Source organism: Poecilia mexicana, unplaced genomic scaffold (assembly GCF_051168715.1).
Source record: "Poecilia mexicana isolate PSO_F unplaced genomic scaffold, ASM5116871v1 scaffold_1, whole genome shotgun sequence".
NCBI classification, from domain to species: domain Eukaryota; kingdom Metazoa; phylum Chordata; class Actinopteri; order Cyprinodontiformes; family Poeciliidae; genus Poecilia; species Poecilia mexicana.
Window position 1 is genome coordinate 17,016,428 of NW_028263370.1, and position 19,743 is coordinate 17,036,170.

General features: G+C 37.6%; 3 protein-coding genes, 2 non-coding genes and 1 pseudogene across 5 annotated transcripts in view; 2 read left to right on the forward strand and 4 right to left on the reverse strand.

The window, feature by feature from the left end:
* The window catches only part of LOC106918970 (sphingosine kinase 1), a 38,463-nt gene extending 29,865 nt beyond the window's left edge, over positions 1-8,598 (reverse strand). Inside the window, exon 1 of the mRNA XM_014989079.2 lies at positions 7,980-8,598. Within this exon, the coding sequence (XP_014844565.2) occupies positions 7,980-8,406 (427 nt within the window). The 5' untranslated portion in view covers positions 8,407-8,598. The remainder of the gene's footprint in view (positions 1-7,979) is intronic.
* Positions 8,599-12,148: 3,550 nt separating this feature from the next.
* LOC148161119 (U2 spliceosomal RNA) lies at positions 12,149-12,286 on the reverse strand (annotated as a pseudogene).
* Positions 12,287-12,528: 242 nt separating this feature from the next.
* On the reverse strand, positions 12,529-12,719 carry LOC148161120 (U2 spliceosomal RNA). The gene has a single exon (XR_015763945.1). It is a non-coding gene; the product is annotated as a U2 spliceosomal RNA (small nuclear RNA).
* A 618-nt stretch (positions 12,720-13,337) lies between these two features.
* LOC148161121 (U2 spliceosomal RNA) lies at positions 13,338-13,528 on the reverse strand. Its single transcript, XR_015764022.1, has one exon. It is a non-coding gene; the product is annotated as a U2 spliceosomal RNA (small nuclear RNA).
* Positions 13,529-15,135: 1,607 nt separating this feature from the next.
* On the forward strand, positions 15,136-15,761 carry LOC106918972 (histone H2B 1/2-like). Its single transcript, XM_014989080.2, has one exon. It carries the CDS (start codon positions 15,173-15,175, stop codon positions 15,545-15,547), a length of 375 nt encoding a protein of 124 aa, XP_014844566.2. The 5' UTR covers positions 15,136-15,172; the 3' UTR covers positions 15,548-15,761.
* Positions 15,762-18,037: 2,276 nt separating this feature from the next.
* On the forward strand, positions 18,038-19,566 carry LOC106918974 (histone H1-like). The gene has a single exon (XM_014989082.2). The coding sequence runs from the start codon at positions 18,087-18,089 to the stop codon at positions 18,687-18,689; it is 603 nt and encodes a 200-aa protein (XP_014844568.2). The 5' UTR covers positions 18,038-18,086; the 3' UTR covers positions 18,690-19,566.
* Positions 19,567-19,743: the final 177 nt, after the last annotated feature.

Genomic DNA, 19,743 nt, shown 5'->3' on the forward strand with positions numbered 1-19,743 from the left:
AAAGTACAATGACAAGATAAGCAATACTTTCAATTCAAAAGGCTTGTCTGCTTCTAAATTATTGAATAAATAGACATAGTAGCTCAAATACAAAGACACTTATTGTTTTAGTCTGTTTTTAAGGTTATTTATTCATCAGATTAGTGCAAAGTGCTATCATACCCATCCAGCTTTCAAATGTTTCAGGAACTGCTGATAATTTAAGGAAACATCAGCTGCTGTTGGTGGCGCCTGGCAACACAAACAGATGCTTTTAATACCATATAGAAAACACTGATAGAGCTACTGGAACCAGCTGGTTTTTCCCTTCAATAACACAAACAAACAACCGGGCCTGAACCCAGCAGGACTGAGATGAGGTTTTTTTCCAAGAATCAGAAAGTGTGATTATTGGTAATTGGACGGTTCTTCAAATGGGTGTGTTTAAAAACATGATGTCAGGATGAGCAATTTATTTTTGGTTTGGATAGATAACTCCCACTTATCACCACCAAACACACACACACACACACACACACACGCCCCCGAAGTTCATGCGCAATCAGCTTAAAAAAACTCAAGAGCTCGCTGCCAATGATCTGAAGGAAGCATTAACTCTAGAAGTTGGAAATTTCTCTCCACTTTCTGTCTACCTCTGCCTTTTCTATGGCATGCTTTACTGCAGTTTTGTTTCTTTTAGATTTTCATAGTGGGCATTTCCACTGTTCAATATGCAGTCTTCAATGATAAATTGCACAAAATAACTAATGTGAAGAGTATACTTTTTTGTTTCTTTTTGTCGACTTGACAATTGTGTGTGTGTATTTTAATGTACAGCACTTTAAACTGCTTTGTTGCTGAAATGTGCTTTACAAATAAACATGATCGATTGATTTTGTTCCACTTTGTTCATCCAACATACACACCTTCAACAATCACCTGATTTCATATTCCAGCCAATAATCTGGTTTATTTGCATTCTGTGGAGGATATTTTTAGATCAGTCATGTTAGATTACTAGACTTTAAACTTGATGTATTTCAGAAAATTAAAAGCCTAAAATATGGAAGACATTAAAATCTATAACAACGCTTTGTTAAATGCAAAGCTGTATCACATATGCCTGTGTTTTTTTTTAATGTTTGAAAATTAAACTATGAAGCGAATCAGATAGTAAGTCTTCATATTTCCCGTCTGAAATGAGTAATATATTTTCTAAACGATGTCAAAAAGACGTTATTATAAAACTGCTTCCATATAATTTCCATCTCAGCCAGAGGTAAAGTATTAATAGAGCTGTCTGTCCTCCAGAGGCCTGTGTTTGGCTGGGAAAAGCAGCAACACCAGTCCTCCAGAGGACGTCCTGCACCATTTATCCTGCATAACCTCATAATTGCTATGTTGCCGTGGTTTCCCAACAACCACATTATTTTATAATGTTGTTGTGTTTCAGTTAAAAGAATGCTATCTGTTCATTGAACAGGGGCAATAGTGACAAGTTTGTTTGTTGGGAATCGTTGGGAGAAATCTGCACATAAAAACAGAAAAATCTATCAAGAAGGATGAAGGGAAAACAAAATATTCAGAGTCCTGACATGGAGCTAAGCATTAGGACATTTAGTCAAGCAACTTACTTTTATTTTTCAGAACTTCAAGCATCTTACAATAAGACTAAACAGGAAAATGTCAAAAGTTATACTGAAATGTTTTACAGTGATTGCATACTCTTTAAAAACAGTTTGTAATCCATGACGCACTTTTGTGAAAACCAAAATAGTTGTATTCTTAGTTTTCCCTAAAATATTGTTAAAGTCTTCTCGTGATTCAGACACATGAACCCCATATTGTATATACCTGGAGTTTCAGTATCAAAAAGTGTTATAACCTTTTTTTCTGTGTTATTATTGGGAATAACCTTGAAATTATTTTATTTTCTCTTAAGTTCAACACTAAAACCATCATTAAAATCTGAAGCACGTTTTCTTGTTCATGTCTTCTTCTGGGAAAAAAAATACAATTGAACTTAAAAGAAAGCCATAAATTGATATCAGCCAAAAAAGATTGGTGCTTCTTTACCTTTAGAGATTCTCCATTAAGCTGCTTTGCGACTGACCATTCATGACCATTTTAATCTGAAATCAACTGATTCTTACTGCTACACTAAAATACACAGAAGGCAAAAGCCCATGGGGCTATTTTGATCAATACTTCTCCACGCCTGCTGCTACTCCCTGAGTTATGCTAATGACATCCCAGAGGCATTTCATCTTTTCATGGGCAACCTTCAGATCAATGCTCTTAAAAAAAATGCAACGCAGTTAAGCTTTCGCTCAGAAACAAGAACGCAGGAATGAAATCAGGTGGAATAAGACATCAGCTTCCTGACACGTAACATGACCTGGTAATTAGGGCTGTTGTAAACGAATATTTTAGTAATCGAGTAATCTATCGATTATTCTTACGATTAATCGAGTAATCGGATAAAAAAAAATTATAAAATGAAATATTGGTAAATCTGGCATAATACCGGTGTTACTATCAGATATCAATATCAGTCCAATTTTTCATATTTGAGCATCCCTAACAGTTGCTTTTTTGTAGTTTAGAAAACTAACCTGTAACAATAATAGCTCACTTTCTAAGTTAACCAGAAGAAAAGTTATAGAAAAATCTGAAATTATATTGAATTTAATAACAAAGAGGCAGGCTCACAAATATGCTTATAAAAAATGTCTACAATCCAGCTTTTAGTTTATGTATTCATCTTCAGTGAGTTTAATAGATTAATTAAACTCACCTTGCCACCTAACCTGTCACGCTTTGGGTTTGAAAATACGGGAAATGCCGCCTGGAGTGGGAGGAGAGGGCGAATGAACGAACATGGGGTGGAGGGGAGGAAATAGACCAGCGGACTGACGAACCGTTAGACCGGGGGACGAACACGGGGGGAAGCAATACGGGATATTTACGACACCTTCACTGGTCACACTCAGAAACTCATCTACCAGCCATGTACGATGCGCTCCGCCACCCGTTTCTTCAGACCGGGATATGAAATTTATTGTGCGGTTCGTCGGTAAAGCTACATTTACACGGTAAGCATCAGCTACTCAGCCACCCGCCCTGTTCAGTCTATCCGCTCACCTCAGCGCTCTTCCCGCCGTTCGCTTTCAACCAGCAGCCCCGGAGGAGAAATGCTGCCGTACTCCAGGCATTCCCCAGTCATTTTAAGGATGCTTATTGGTTCCCCAAAAACGATAAAAAGTCGGGCATTATCATCAATCAATAAAATCCCCACGGGCCAATCTTGAAGATTGGACTTTATGCCGCTGAGACTTAGCTTTTGTCAACAACTCAGAGGCGGAAGTGAGAGCTCCGCGCAACGCAAATGAAGTCCCGGCCGGAACACGGTGCGCTAACTAATAAAACATAAATTAACGAAGCTTCGAGGCAGGTAAATTTTCCTCGAGGAATTTTAGTAATCGAGGTACTCGAATCATTCGAGGAATCGTTTCAGCCCTACTGGTAATACATGCGTTACATCACGTCTATGGCCGTGTTACTTCTTTAACACAGAGCAGACAAACCACAGAGGCAACCAGTAGCTACAAATTACATCCTGCACTTTTCTGCACTTCCTCTATACGAAAGAGGACATCATTCACTGATTAAAGCAGGGTCAGACAAGGAGCAATAAACATCATCATCATAACCGTCTATTTTGGATAAAAATTGGAATAAACATCATTTAATCCTTCTGTAAAGCGCAAAAAGAAGAAAAAAGGGAGAGCAGGTGGCTTTCTGGGTCAGGGCTTTAACATCTGTTTTATGAGGGATCAATATAATGCAAACTACTATTGATACTCAAACCGCTAGATTAGCAACAGTTGACAGAGATCTGCTCGTTGTGAGCAGGTGAAACACACCAGATACCTTTCTGTTTTCCTCCTTCATATCCAAGCAGACCAAACAGCTCAGGAGAGATCAAAAGACACAGTTAGCCGTGGATAACAAGCTTTTGGAAAACAACACGCTTCTCTCTTTCAGGTGGTTTTTAATCTTAGATGTGGGGTTTGAGTTACAGCTTCAGCATGCAGTTACCTGTGTGAGGAAAACAGAGATGCTCTCTGAATAATTCTGGGAGGACGGCAGAAGTCGCTGACAAAAAGGCCAGACTTCATTTAGGCTAATGGTTCGTATGCAGACATCCTAGATTAGCATGATTAACGATGGCTCCCAAGGCCGCTGGTGGAACAACTTGATTGAAAAGGTCCTCTTTCAATTAAAACATTCCTCAGATACCAAAGGCTCCTACGGCATGAGTGAGGTTGGATATTAACAACAGCAACCTTGATAAAGACACTTAACACAATGTCATGTAGCCTTGTGGAGGAAAATAGATGTAGTCCATGTTTCTGCTCAGCACTTTTGCTTTTTTTGTGTAGATTTATCCCAACAATCACAACCAAATACCATGAATCGGTATAAGTGTAAATGAATAACTATGCAAAAACATAATATTATTTGATTGTTTACTGAATTATTAGTTCATCCACCAAACGAAAATTTGCACCCAGTTTTTAAACTTGATATATCAAATTTCCTCCACTTTTTAAAATTTGGTCATGTCACTTAGATAAGTTTTTTCCTGTTCGTTATGTATGTTTTATTACTGATATGTTAAATGTTAATTCATACTTATTGACATAAACTGTGAAGTAATTAAAAAATAAGCTCGTAAGTTTTTCTCCTCGTTCTGTGCATTTTTACACTCTGGCACAGGGGTGGGCATTTATCGCATTGTTAATCATTTATCGTGATGAATTTTTTATAAATTTTGATTTATCGTTGTCAGTAAATTCCAATTGATGGTATTTTAAAGAAAATTAACTTTTTATATTGTTAGTTTTACCATTTTCTCTAGTTTGTTCAATGAGAGTCTCAAAAAATATAAATACATTTGAAAATATGATTAAATCCAGCTATTGTGTGCAATTCAGTGATACAAATCACACTTCTTCATGTGGCTGGTGTTATAAATGAGCAAGCTTCTCAAGAGCAGCAGTATATGTGTTTGTGGGGCTGTAATGAAGTCACAGGCATACAGTTGTCTAAAAACTAAAGAATAAAAAGTTCTTATTGTTATTACAATCACAAAATATTGTGATAAAACTTTAAAGTCCATATCGCCCACCCCTAATTCAACTCACAGATATTGTGCTTCTTTGAAATCATTACAGGTTCAATTACTGAGCAAAAACAAAATTCTTTAGGCTTCAACAAAATAAATAATTCAAAAGTAGCAACAATAAAAAAAAAACTGCTTCCACTTGAATGAAAGCAGTGACGGGAAAGGCACGCCAGGAGCAGCTAATGGACACATTTGTCTTACGTTCTGTGTCCCATGGCGGGTAACTGTTCCAGTCAAATCACAATATGTTTCAAAGTAAACAATGACACACAGCAAAGAACAGCAGCATGTTTAGTTTCGCTAAAAACGAAAGCCTGCTGATGGGATAAAAGCTAAGTGGGTCAGAGAGTGCTGTCTGTGTGGCGGAGTGGGACAGAGTGGAGGAAACATAATAGGATCACTTTTCTGCAGGAAGTTCAGCCTATAGGGCGCAAACAATAGACCTGTCACACCTAGTTCTGTTACCTGAACATAATACATGTCTCTGAGATGCCTTGTATGATAAACTTGTATGATAATGTTGGTTTTGGTTTACTCAAGAGAGAAAGTAGAAAAAAAGTAAATGGTAATAATTTATAGTTAAAGGGAAAAACAAGGTCAATCAATAAACCATTTTCTTTTTCTCGACTCTCTGATTAAATACTGTTAATATACCAAAATATTATATATAAACAAAGAAGCGACCTTTTGGTCTAATAATGCAGCATGTACTTACGTAGATACACTTTTCGGTATTCAGTATAATTAAATGCACTTTTTGGCCAAATGATTTGATGTAATTTTCCTGTTTTATGTGAGAAAATCTGAATCAGTCATTACTGGGTTCAGTTGATCAAACCTCAAAGAAAACCAGAAACTGATACAGAGAAAAGCTTGATGTGCGTCTGTAGTTGAAGGTTTTAGTTTAAAAGTTAGACTCTGCCACAGGCTGCTTCTCTTGTAAATGCATTTAGATAATTGATAGGATGTAGAGGTGGGCGGATCGATCCAAAATATCAATAATATCAATGCCAAGTTGGTGTCTGTATTGGAGCAATACTGTGTTAAAATCAATACTTTAGTTTCCAATTTCCTCTTAAAATTATATTGTATTTTGTTTCACAGTTTCTCAATTCTACCTCAAAAAGATATTTTGTTTTGATTGGCTCTCAAACAATAATTTCTTGCACTCTGCTTATTTAAGATAAATGCACTCAGATCATATTAATGATTAATGTAAACTTAATACAGTTTTAATTATTTTTGTTCAAATTTAGGACAGAATGTACACAGGAAAAAAGACACAAAAATACCTAAATGTCAGAAATTTTTATCATATATCAAATATCAATAAAAAGAATCGATATCTGAAATATGGGCCAGTATTACTTGGAATTGGATAGATGCTAAAATATCACACACTTCTGGTAAGAAATAAAACTTGTCAACTTAGTTATAGTTAAATGACTAAACTAACTATAGTCAATCAGTGTAAGGTATAAGCAAATCTTAAAACTTTCTAGGGCCCCATCAGATATTAACAGAGTGATGATTTGAACCTAATCTTATTATTTCTGCTGCTTGTCTTTGAGCTTGAATCACCCTTTGTTACAGTCTGCCAGGAGATAAACCACTTGTGAAGAAAACATTACACTTGGTCCCGGCTCAGGAACTCACACGACTGAAGTAGGAAAACAATCATGTTTGTCTTTTACAGATAAAGAGGATGAGTACTTCAGTTTATTTATACAGAGTAATGAGATGACGAGGCAAAAAGGCTCACTGAGCACAATTACACTGGTTTTCGTGACTTCTCACTGAGCAAACAGTTTATTGTGCAAAGTATGATAAGAAACTTAACATATAATGAGTTATCTCACTGGAGGTGATTGTTCACTTGTGACTCTCTGTAACTGATTCAGGCAGGGGTGACTCTACAAAGTTTGTGAGATGAGGGCACCTGATAATTTTGAGGGAGCACACCAAAAACCGAAACACAGAAAATCATTTCAGGAGTTTTACTCAGTTGTTACAATGGACATTTAGGTCAACGCATGGAAATTATTTTTCATCTTCAAGACATCTGTACGTTTACGCTTTCCATACCTCCAAAAATCTGATGATTTCATCGACTACAACAGTTTTATATTCCCACAAATTCAAAGCCCCAACACCAAGAGGGGCCCCCTCCAAGAGCATCATTTGATTTGATTTCATAATGACAGATTGCATGTTTTGCACATTTTATACATCTCTTCCAAATTAAAAAACCCCCAAAAGATATTAAACTTTCTAGCTTGTAAAAATCAATGTTTGTCTACAGATGGTACTTTCAAATAGTTAAATTAACATGCCACATCTAAATACCAATCTGCATTTCAACATGCAAATTAATTAGAGCATTTTTGCTTATTTGCTACTCCCATGATGTTAAAATCAATAGCCATATGACGCTAGTAGTAGTAGTTCAACTCAAATCAAATTCAAATTCAAAAATATTTTATTGATCCCAAAGGGAAATTAAATGTTATCTTACACACGTAGTGTAGTCTAGGAATGATAAAGCATCTGGTGTTGACATGTTGGTATGGGGGGTCACAAATTAAAATCTGCTTAGGGCCCCAAAAAGGTTTGGGCCGCCCCGATCTTGCACGTTCGGCTTATTATTGGTGTAGATAGAAAAGGGAGAAGAAACGAAAATTTTCTTAAAAAAAAAAAAAAAAGAAAACATGGCCCTCAAGTGCTACCAATGTGATGATTTTAGTCCTCAAAAAAGTTTAACCTAAAGGCAGCTGTTTAAGTTCCCGACTAGTCTCCAACGGTTACTCACCGTCTCTAAGGCGCTGTTGCCGGGCAGAGCGTTCTCGAACGGCGCGAGCCCACTTCTCTGCCTCCTCCAGGTTCGCGTGCGGGTCCTGGAGCGCCGCTAGCCGAAAGCACTGCTCCACGCGCTGCCGCGACGGAGCAGAAGTCATCCAGCGGCGCTTCCTCAGTGGGTAAAAGTAGGCTGCAAAGTACGCCGACGGGTCCGCCTTGTCATCCTCCCGGTAAGCCCGGCAGCCGACGCAGTCCCTCAGACTCAGCACCACTTTGTTCCGCCCGACAGGTACCGACGCGATCCTCTGGACGACGAGGTCCTTCTCGGTCAGGTTTACAGCCCACCTGCCTCTCCGGTTACTGTTCTGGGTAAATTCTCCGTACAACGTGACTGGAGTGGAAACGGGTAGGAAGTCGGGTTCGGCTCTCTTCTGATCCATCCTGAGCGGATGTCAGAGAGTGAGACGCGGACGGGATCCGGACCGGGACACAGCTCCGGCTGCGCTGTCACATTACTGAAAATGATGCGGGCACAGTGGAGACTGCGACTGACAGCCTCCCACTGCCCGGACCTTGTCAAGAAACACGGAATAAAACCCTTCAGATCCGGTTAGATTTTAAAATAAAAGCCCCTTTAAAAACGTATCTGCAAGAACCCAGAAATTCAAGGTTGATATAAAACATAGTGCCCGAATTTGGTAGTAATTTGTTATAATAACATGAGTAGTTGAGTAGTTTTGAGAAAAGAATGTACTTTAAGAAGTTTTTTGAACCACACTTTAGTACGCTTTACGTTTACCTGAGTAATTTTATTTTGAAGTATCGCGATTGTGCCCACTGTGAGTTGCTTCACTGACTGAAGAATACGCTTGTTTTCGCAAAGAATTCACCAGACAATACCTGCCGTTTATGTTAAACTTTTATAAGTTTTATACTGTACGAAATTGATCTGGAAATTTTGTAATTACGTCAATCATATAAATTATTTTCATTCTTACCTTTAACATTCCAAATTTGTATTATCCTGTTGATGATAGTTAGATATAGGGCTGAAACGATTCCTCGAATGATTCGAGTACCTCGATTACTAAAATTCCTCGAGGAAAATTTACCTGCCTCGAAGCTTCGTTAATTTATGTTTTATTAGTTAGCGCACCGTGTTCCGGCCGGGACTTCATTTGCGTTGCGCGGAGCTCTCACTTCCGCCTCTGAGTTGTTGACAAAAGCTAAGTCTCAGCGGCATAAAGTCCAATCTTCAAGATTGGCCCGTGGGGATTTTATTGATTGATGATAATGCCCGACTTTTTATCGTTTTTGGGGAACCAATAAGCATCCTTAAAATGACTGGGGGAATGCCTGGAGTACGGCAGCATTTCTCCTCCGGGGCTGCTGGTTGAAAGCGAACGGCGGGAAGAGCGCTGAGGTGAGCGGATAGCCTGAACAGGGCGGGCGGCTGAGTAGCTGATGCTTACCGTGTAAATGTAGCTTTACCGACGAACCGCACAATAAATTTCATATCCCGGTCTGAAGAAACGGGTGGCGGAGCGCATCGTACATGGCTGATAGATGAGTTTCTGAGTGTGACCAGTGAAGGTGTCGTAAATATCCCGTATTGCTTTCCCCCGTGTTCGTCCCCCGGTCTAACGGTTCGTCAGTCCGCTGGTCTATTTCCTCCCCTCCACCCCATCTTATGTTCGTTCATTCGCCCTCTCCTCCCACTCCAGGCGGCATTTCCCGTATTTTCAAACCCAAAGCGTGACAGGTTAGGTGGCAAGGTGAGTTTAATTAATCTATTAAACTCACTGAAGATGAATACATAAACTAAAAGCTGGATTGTAGACATTTTTTATAAGCATATTTGTGAGCCTGCCTCTTTGTTATTAAATTCAATATAATTTCAGATTTTTCTATAACTTTTCTTCTGGTTAACTTAGAAAGTGAGCTATTATTGTTACAGGTTAGTTTTCTAAACTACAAAAAAGCAACTGTTAGGGATGCTCAAATATGAAAAATTGGACTGATATTGATATCTGATAGTAACACCGGTATTATGCCAGATTTACCAATATTTCATTTTATAATTTTTTTTATCCGATTACTCTATTAATCGTAAGAATAATCGATAGATTACTCGATTACTAAAATATTCGTTTACAACAGCCCTAGTTAGATAACATATTAAACAACCGATGTTTTCAGCAGTTATTCAGCCTTTTTACCAAATACTTTATTACTTTTACTCGAGTACTTTCTTGGATGCTACTTTTTACATTTACTTCAGTAAAAATATGTTGACATAGTGATACTCTTCCTTTCAATTTTAGTACCCACCTCTGCAATTCCTGGTTAGTAAAATATATTAAATTACATTTGTGACTACAATGTGTTTTTAGTAAATATTTTACACAGTAGCAGCAAAATATATTTTGCCCATTCCTATTATTTTAACTGCAACTCACAATTCTGTGGCAGGTATTTAATTTTGGTTTTTACTTCTTTTCTCTTCATTTTTTCTAGGCGTCCATAATCAGCTGCTTATGCCTTGGGCCAGCTCTGGATTAACACCCGGATATAAAATGACAATATGAGCTAAGTAGGCTAAAGGTTCCCAAAACTTCTCATCAAGAGAAGTTCAAGAGCTGATGACTTAATGTTGTCATTTAATTGCTAACTAATGATTTGAAATATAAACATAATTATTTACAAATGCAGGTTTTAGCAAATTTTCAGGAAATTATTTTTATTGAATTTCCACAACAGAATGGTACTACAATTGCCAGTATAATAATATATTTTAGATTTTTTTTTCTTGTCATCAGGTTAGAAGCTCTTTGCTTTGTTAAGCATAATTTTTCACAAAATGTTCCATAGAAGAAAAAGTAATCATACTACTACTTACATATTTGTCTGTTCTTGGATGATATTCTGTAAACTAAGAAAAAGATTTTGCTCTGTCTCTTTTTATTTGTATTGTCATTAGTTTAAAGGTATTTCTTTTTCAGCTGTCATCAGCAGACACTGATTAATTTTTGGATTAAATAATTTATTAGAAATGTAAATATATTAACCATTCATCCGAGTAGAAAGAAAACCTAAAATTTTGTTTTATTTGGCTGCAGATCTTCATTGTGGTTTTAGATAAGGAAGAAAAAAGGTAGTGCTTCCCCCTAGTGGCAAGTTTGTGAAAAACATAGAAGTGTGGAAAAGAAGAACCAGGATTTTTGCTCCGATGCAGCATTTTGTTTAAAGATAGAAGGCAGTATGTCCCATCATGCGAAAATTTATAAGATTTAAAAAAACAGCTTTGTTGAAATCTTGGCTATTGACCTAATCTAGGTCGAGTCCAAACAAGGTATGCTTCTATAAAACAGTGACAGCTAATTGTTTTGTGATGAGGGAAAACATTTTGATGCAAAAAGCACACAAAAGCCACATTTTTAAATTTATAAATACAAAGATTTTGCTGTGAATTTTGAACTGATATTAAATCTTTATTTACAAGTCAAATATTAGATAAAAATTTAAATAAGACAACAAAAAAAATCATATCTTAATTTTTTGTTGTTCTGAAGAGATAAATTCATATAAAGAAGTCGCATGAAGCTGAAAACAATCAATGATAGTCACAAGCATTTGTTTATTTCTCGTCATTTTACTCCAAACCTAATAGCCGAGAACAATAACAGACCATTTCTTTTGGTGCTGCTGTAAATATAAACAAATCATTTACATAATGTGACACTAATGCATATGTCTGTATACTTCTATTCTTGTTCATTCTATGCAGCATAAAGAAGTTGTTAGGTTAAGAAAAGTTAGGTTTTGGCAACAGATTTATAACAACAGCTGCAGCAGCCGCTAGTGGACATGACCCTGTGCTCCTCCACGCAAATTGAAAAAGTATTTTGTTAATTTTTCAAACATTTTCAGCTCACAGTAAATAAGTAAAGTTTTAAAACCATTGGAAATGGCATTTGCAAAAGGAAAAAACAATATAACCGTTTTGATGTTAGTGTTACCCCTTAGTCCAAAAATAAAATATATATTTTGTGAAAATGTTTTCTTTCACAGTTTTAGGTTACAGCAAAAAATCTCCACAGAAGGTGTTTAAAATCAGATGTATACAGAACTACAATGTAATGCACCATTAATCAATACTGATAATTGTTTTTTCAAAATGTGAGAAAGTGCAGCATTCCTGGAAATACTGCAATACCAGGATGATGCACGGGGTAGACAGAGCAAGCCCTTATTCCATCTCCCTGCTTCAAAAATACAAAATAAGGTGGTAAATTGGTGATTAATAACATTCCATGTGGTTCGGCAGTGGTAAATTAACGTAAATAAGCCACATCAAACTAAAAGGACAAAATTTCTAGGTGAAGAAAAGTTATGTTTTGACGAGCAGCCTCTAGCGGACATGAGACCAAACTGCAGCTCTTACCATGCATGCTTTCGCAGCACATCTTCCACAGAACTAGTTGAAAATTTGATCTCTGAAATTAGAGTCACATTTACATTTTGAAAGCCTGCTGAAAAGCATTTATTATTTCACAAAGACAGGAAAGTGCACCATTCCTGGAAATACTGCAATACCAGGATGATGCGTGGAGCGGACAGAGCAAGCCCTTATTCCATCTCCCTGCTTCAAAAATCAATTTAATATACAGTCCCCAAGTGGAGACATATCAGATATTAAACTGATAAGAACAGAAACTACACACTGATCTTAGCCAAAAGGCCGAGAAGCGATGCCACATAACTGGCGAGGAAAACAAGTCATTCTGACTGGCCTCACTTTAACTCACGGTTCCGAAACTGCATTATTTTATAAATCATACTACCAATAGTCATTATGTAAGAAGGGAAATATGTTGACATTTTATGTTGTTCCAAAGCAATCAGTTATTGTAACTAAATCACATCGAGCTAAAACTGAGCAACCATAGTCAAATCAAGTTGCTTATTTCCAGTCATGTGGTTTGCTTTAGTCCAATAGGCAGCGGAGAAGCCATAACACGGCCCGTTCTTTTGGTGTTGGTGAAAATATGAACACATCATTTCTGAAGATATATACATTACTGTGGCACTAATACATATGTGTGTGTACAATTCTTTTCTTGTTCGTTCTATGCAAAAGAAGATGTTAAGTTTAGAAAAATAGGCAGATTTTTAACAACTGCTACAACAGCCTCTAGTGGACATGAGACCAAACTGCAGCTCTCACTGCTTCTTTCTCCACACATGCTCCATACATGCTTTTGCGAGATCACATCTTGAAATTGTGATCTCAAAAGTATAGTTATAGTCCCACTCCTAATACCTATTGGAAATGGTATATGTCTTATTGAATTATTTTTTCACAAAGACAGGAAAGTGCACCATTTCTGGAGATACTGCAATACCAGGATGATGCGTGGAGCAGACAGAGCAAGCCCTTATTCCATCTCCCTGCTTCAAAAATCAATTTAATATACAGTCCCCAAGTGGAGACATATCAGATATTAAACTGATAAGAACAGAAACTACACACTGATCTTAGCCAAAAGGCCGAGAAGCAATGCCACATAACTGGCGAGGAAAACAAGTCATTCTGACTGGCCTCACTTTAACTCACGGTTCCAAAACTGCATCATTTTATAGTCCATACTACCAATAGTCACTCTGTAAAACGTGAACTACCAACGTTTTATGTTGTTCCGAAGAGATAAATTCATATATACTACCAATAGTCACTCTGTAAAACGTGAACTACCAACGTTTTATGTTGTTCCGAAGAGATAAATTCATATATACAAGTCACATGAAGCTGAAAACAATCAATGACAGTAACAACCTTTTGTTTATTTCTAGTCCTTTTACTCCAATAGGAAGCCGAGAACGATAACAGACCATTTTCTTTTGGTGCTGCTGTAAATATAAACATATATAAACAATATAAACATGTGACACTAATGCATATATCTGTACACTTCTTTTCTTGTTCATTCTATGCAGCATAAATAAGTTGTTAGGTTAAGAAAAGTTGTTTTGACAGGCAGACTTGTAACAACTGCTACAGCATCCTCTTGTGGACATGAGAACAAACTGCAGCTCTTACTGCTTCACACTTGTAACAACATATAAATTTGTGCTAAATAACTGAGGACTACATAACACCAATTATCAACATTTAATGAAATGATTTAATAATCCCAACAAATCGATAATTTGAAACGCAATTAACAGTAGTGTTAGCGGCAAACAAAACCTAAATTGGTTTGCAACTCTTGGTTTTAATGGTTGAGGCCAACATGAAAGCTTTTATAGAAAAAAAGAAAATGTAACATATTAGATAAACATAAACTCACGACTAAGTAACTTTACCCCTAAGAAGTCCTGTTAGAAACATATGAAGAAACCATGAACTGAGATAATTTTGCAAAAGAATAAATGTGAAAGTGTGAAATGTCACAAAAGTCCTTGGAATCTTTTAATCTGTTTACACTTTTTTCCTTTTAATTTGTTATATGAAAAAGCTGTTGGTGATTCTGAAACCCTTCAGCTTTTTTCCAAAGAACTTGTTGTGTAACTGCAGAGTTTAACCCCTATGACAATAAATTATTTTGAGAAGGAATCATCTGCCTGTAAATGTTTCAATAAAACAATCTTGTATTTTTTATTTTTATTTTTGAGTGTTAACTTTTATTGTTTTTAGTGGGAATATCCTGTTATCTCTGTGTGCTGCTCTCATGGCTAGGATTTTTTTGCAAAAAGATTTTTAATCTTCTCAGGATTCTCCTTGTGAAATAAAGGTTTAAAGGTTTAATAAAAGTATAATAAAAGTGGAAAGTCTTCAAAACTCCAGAATATGACTAGAACACAGTAAATCTGTGTAAATCTCTGTGCCAAGACAGGTAGAACCTCAATCTTAGTTATTTTTTTAAGCGATGTACTATGAAATTTTGTCTTTAGCTTGTCTGAAAGGTAACAGTGTTGTGCTGCTTCAGTTTCACCTCCTAATCCGAGTTTTAACATGTTCCGTGTGCTGTTGATTTGCGCGCGCGCGGATTTTCAAATCACTGATCCTCCGCCTCTCATTGGAAGCCCGCTGAACTGCTCAGCCAATCACAGTGAAGGGACAGTACAGCTGAATTTACATGTACTATGTATAAGAACAATCTCCCGATCGAAGCGCTTCACTCATCAACTTCACTCCGGGAGAAGATGCCTGAACCTGCCAAGTCTGCGCCCAAGAAGGGCTCCAAGAAAGCCGTGACCAAGACGGCCAGCAAGGGCGGCAAGAAGAGGCGAAGGACCAGGAAGGAGAGCTACGCCATCTACGTGTACAAGGTGCTGAAGCAGGTCCATCCTGATACCGGGATCTCCTCCAAGGCCATGAGCATCATGAACTCGTTCGTCAACGACATCTTCGAGCGCATCGCCTCCGAGGCCTCTCGTCTGGCTCAGTACAACAAGCGCTCCACCATCACCTCCAGGGAGATCCAGACCGCCGTGCGGCTCCTGCTGCCCGGCGAGCTGGCCAAGCACGCAGTGTCTGAGGGCACTAAGGCGGTCACCAAGTACACTAGCTCCAAGTAAACTGTCCGCTGCGGAAGTTACTCAACCCAAAGGCTCTTTTAAGAGCCACCAACTGTGTCTGAAGAGCGCTGATCCTGACACTTTAATCTGTTTTGTTGAGGAAGATTGAGCTTGTATAAGACATGACTCTTGGAGGGGGAAAAAAAAACCAAACTGTTCTTTTATGCTGTACTAATATCTAAAATGAGACAATAAAATGGTTCACTACTTTCAATTCTATGGACTTTAAGTTTAAGTAAAAATGAAATGCAAAAGTATTTTGTAGGAAATGGTATATTAGAGTAATGAAGGGAAAAGTTCCCACTTAACCCCTGCTGTACTTATTTGCATTTTAACTTCTGTTTTTCCCTTAAATGTTTTGAGAACTTCAACTGCAAATACACTGAAAATCTGTTTAAAAATTAAGTGTTTGGGATTCCTATTGATCTAGAAAAGCAAAATTTTAAACCCTTAGTTTTTACCTAATGGCAAAAGGATTTTAAAAAATGGGGTTTCAAGTAAACAGCCAACATGTTTCCAAAAATGTTAAGCCTAAAATGGAATCTACTGGCCTATATTTCTAATTATTTCAAACTTTATTAAGAAATTGAGGAAAAAAACCCTTCAAACAATATTACACCGTATTGTTTTCTTTTTAAAAAGACATTTGTAAAAAGCAAAGTGTTGCCCCCTCTTTTAGCTCAAACTAAAACAGTTTACCTAGTTTTCTGTCATTCCAAAGTGCTACCTTTTCTGGAATTGTTTTTATGTTTAGCAAAAACATTAAAAAATATATAATAGGTTATTAAGCATTAAAAATTGACACTTGGTTCTTCTTGTCTGCCTGCTGCAACACAGGACTTCTGGTCTTTCTGCATTTTTCCCAGTAAGAATGCAGAAAAACTAAAAAGCCAGAGTTCCCGTACTGTGATGTAAAAATGTGACCCAGGTCCAGAGGGTGAGGCGCACGACTATAAGAAAACTTTTGGCGACATCTCAGTGGAAATATTTCCCAAAATTTCAATTAAAATTATATTTTCTTGTTATTTAGTATAAGTTTTCTAAGATGTTATGAGAAACAAACATCCTTGTACTACTTAAAAAGCAAAGCAGATTCTGGATTTCAAATTCAAAAACACCAATTTACTTTACAGCAGCGATGTTCTGAAGTTTACACACATTACATATTAATCAGTCCTTGGGTTATTGAAAGTTTATTCAAGTTTATTGAAATCCTTTTTTTTGGGCTCTTACAATAAAAATGTTTTTAGAATGATTTTGATTCCATATTTATAGAGTGAAATGTCTTCATCCCCTTTTAATGTTTTTTCTTCTTGTCACATTACAATATTAAAAATGTTCATTGTTTACTAGGTTTTTATGTAAAAGCAATAAATATTGGTGAAATGGAAGAAAAGTGATGCAAGCTTTTGAAAGTGTTTTACAAAAAAGTCTCATTACTCCATGAATAAAGTCCAATGCAACCTAACTTTTTAAAAACATTAACTCAGTTCTTCTTATAATTGTCATGTGAATATTAGAGCCCATTGCTTTATTTTTAAACAATATTTATATTTGGTAAAGAAAAGTGGAGACATGTTCTAAAACTCCAAGGAGAAAGTCATTTAAGGTATAAATATTGTTTCCTCCTGTGCTTTAACTATTCTTTTCCTGTCGATTTTACTTGGACTGAAGAGCAAAATCTTACATCCAATCTATGTTATCGTATATACATTAAAGCCCATCGTTTTTTTCTCAGGATGTAATAAAAAATGTGGCAATTTAAAAAGAGATTAAAATAGAGATAATTAAGAAGCAAAACAAGGCATGTGTTTAAGTCATATTTTATTCAGGCACACAAAGGAAGCCAAAACAATATTATGTTTCAGACTAACTTTGTAAAGCCCAGCGCAGATTGAGAAAGTGTAGAAAATACTTTATTCATTCAGTTCGAGCGCAGTCATAATCTAGAAGTGACTTTTTTTAATTAATTTCAGGAGTTGAGAGCAGAAAATCTGACTTTGATTAGCGCTGCTAGGAAGTCTGGCAACAACATGAGACGCTATCATCAGTGTGTTTGCTGATGCTACAATATCTTCATTTTAGGACGAAAAGGGTCTCCGCGGCTGGTTGTTTTTATTCTCAGGCTTTACACTAACATGTCAGGAAGCGATCAGACAGTATTTGATAAGGATGATAGGATCTGACGAGGAGAAAGGACGGAAAACACAGCGATTATCAGCGTGTTCCGCCGTGAATCGGTGCAGTTTTCAAGCTCCGGTAACAAAGAGCAGAAAGCTTCAGAGATTTCCAGAAGCTGAACACGAAGAGAAACTAGTCCGCTACGGATCCGCTACACTGTCGGCCCGCAGCGCTGATCCAACACAGAGATTTTAGCTGTTTTAGGTCGCCGAGAAAACACAAAGAGAAGCCGTCCATGTTGCTGCGAGGAGCCCCGGACACGGTTGAGTCTCCACGGTTCTCATGGTGTGTTTAAGTGCCGCGCGCTGCTCTGAGTTTCTCATTTCCACTCTGACTGTTGTTGAGTCGCCAGCAGAAGATGGCAGAAGTCGCTCCAGCTCCACCGCCCGTCGCCGCTCCGGCCAAAGCGGCCAAGAAGAAGGCCTCCAAGCCCAAGAAGAGCGGCCCCAGCGTCGGCGAGCTGATCGTGAAAACCGTGGCCGCTTCCAAGGAGCGAGGCGGCGTGTCGGCGGCCGCCCTCAAGAAGGCTCTGGCCGCCGGAGGATACGATGTGGACAAAAACAAAGCCCGAGTCAGGACCGCCATTAAGAGCCTGCTCACCAAGGGAACTCTGGTCCACACCAAGGGAACCGGGGCCTCCGGCTCCTTCAAGATGGGCAGCAAGGCCGAGACCACGGCGAAGAAACCCGCTGCTAAAGCTAAGAAGCCCGCGGCGGCGAAGAAACCCGCAGCGGCGGCGGCCAAGAAGCCCAAGAAAGTAGCAGCCAAGAAGCCTGCTGCTGCTGCTGCCAAGAAGTCTCCTAAGAAGGCCAAGAAGCCAGCAGCCATCAAGAAGGCAGCGAAGAGCCCTAAGAAGGCGGTCAAGAAGGCCACTAAGAGCCCTGCGAAGGCAGCAGCCAAGAAAGCTCCAGCGAAGAAGACCGCTAAGCCCAAAGTCAAGAAGGCAGCAGCCAAGAAGTGAACTCCATCCCTCACAGACATCCTCTACACAAAGGCTCTTTTAAGAGCCAACACTGCAACGCATAAGAGCTCATTCCGTCACTTTTAACAAACTTTATCTATGAAGAGAAATGCCTCCTTCTGCAATTACGGAGAGTTAGCATGAGAGCGTATTAACATTTTTTTTTTTGTTTTCAAAAATTAGAAATGTTCGATTTTTCTACTGAGGGACTTCGCAGAAGTCGAACATTTTTAAAATAACTGAAATTTCCGAGTTTTTGCACTAGATAGTTTCTGAGTAATCTCAAAATTAGATATCTTTCTAGCAAATTTGAGTTTTCAAACATTTTTAGCAGAAATGCATTTATTCTCTCTATATTGGTCACAGTTCACTGTTGTATCTCTGTACATTATGTAATTTATGGGTTGTTTACAGATGCATATGCTCATTGAGATTTTCAGTGTGAAAACATTAATTTCCTGTTGCTATGATGCATCACTTGATACTGTTGCAGTTTGGTTTTGTATAAAATGTAATTTTTTGTTTTGTGGTTTTGTTTTTGAAAGTCACCCTTCACAGTTCAGTTTGTACAAAATTTTAGTTTAACATTTTACTTTAAAATTGGTACAAATCACAAATCCTATAACTTTCTGGCATGTTGTGTTGAAGATTTGCAGCGTAACTATTTTTGCTCTATAGTGACGCTTAAAAGAAAAATTCCATTATTCCTGCTTTTTAACGAGGACATTTTTGGATTGAATATTTTTGTAATAACATTGTAGTTTTACTCCAGTCAAACTGAATGTCAGTTGTCAGAGATGGTTTCTACATTGTGAAGTTTGGTATTTTCTTGACAACAGGTGTTATATTTTGTAATAAATGATCGATTTTGTTCGTATTACAATTCGTCGTGTGAGTTTCTTTCCTGTAGAATACAGTACATTTTTAAGACCTGAAAACATCTTTGCTAAAAATTAAAGTTTTACATTTGTTGCACTTGATTTATTTTCCCCATCGTTTACTTTGGGACCGCTCTGATGCAGTTTTTATACCCTTCTTTCACTATTCAAGTTTA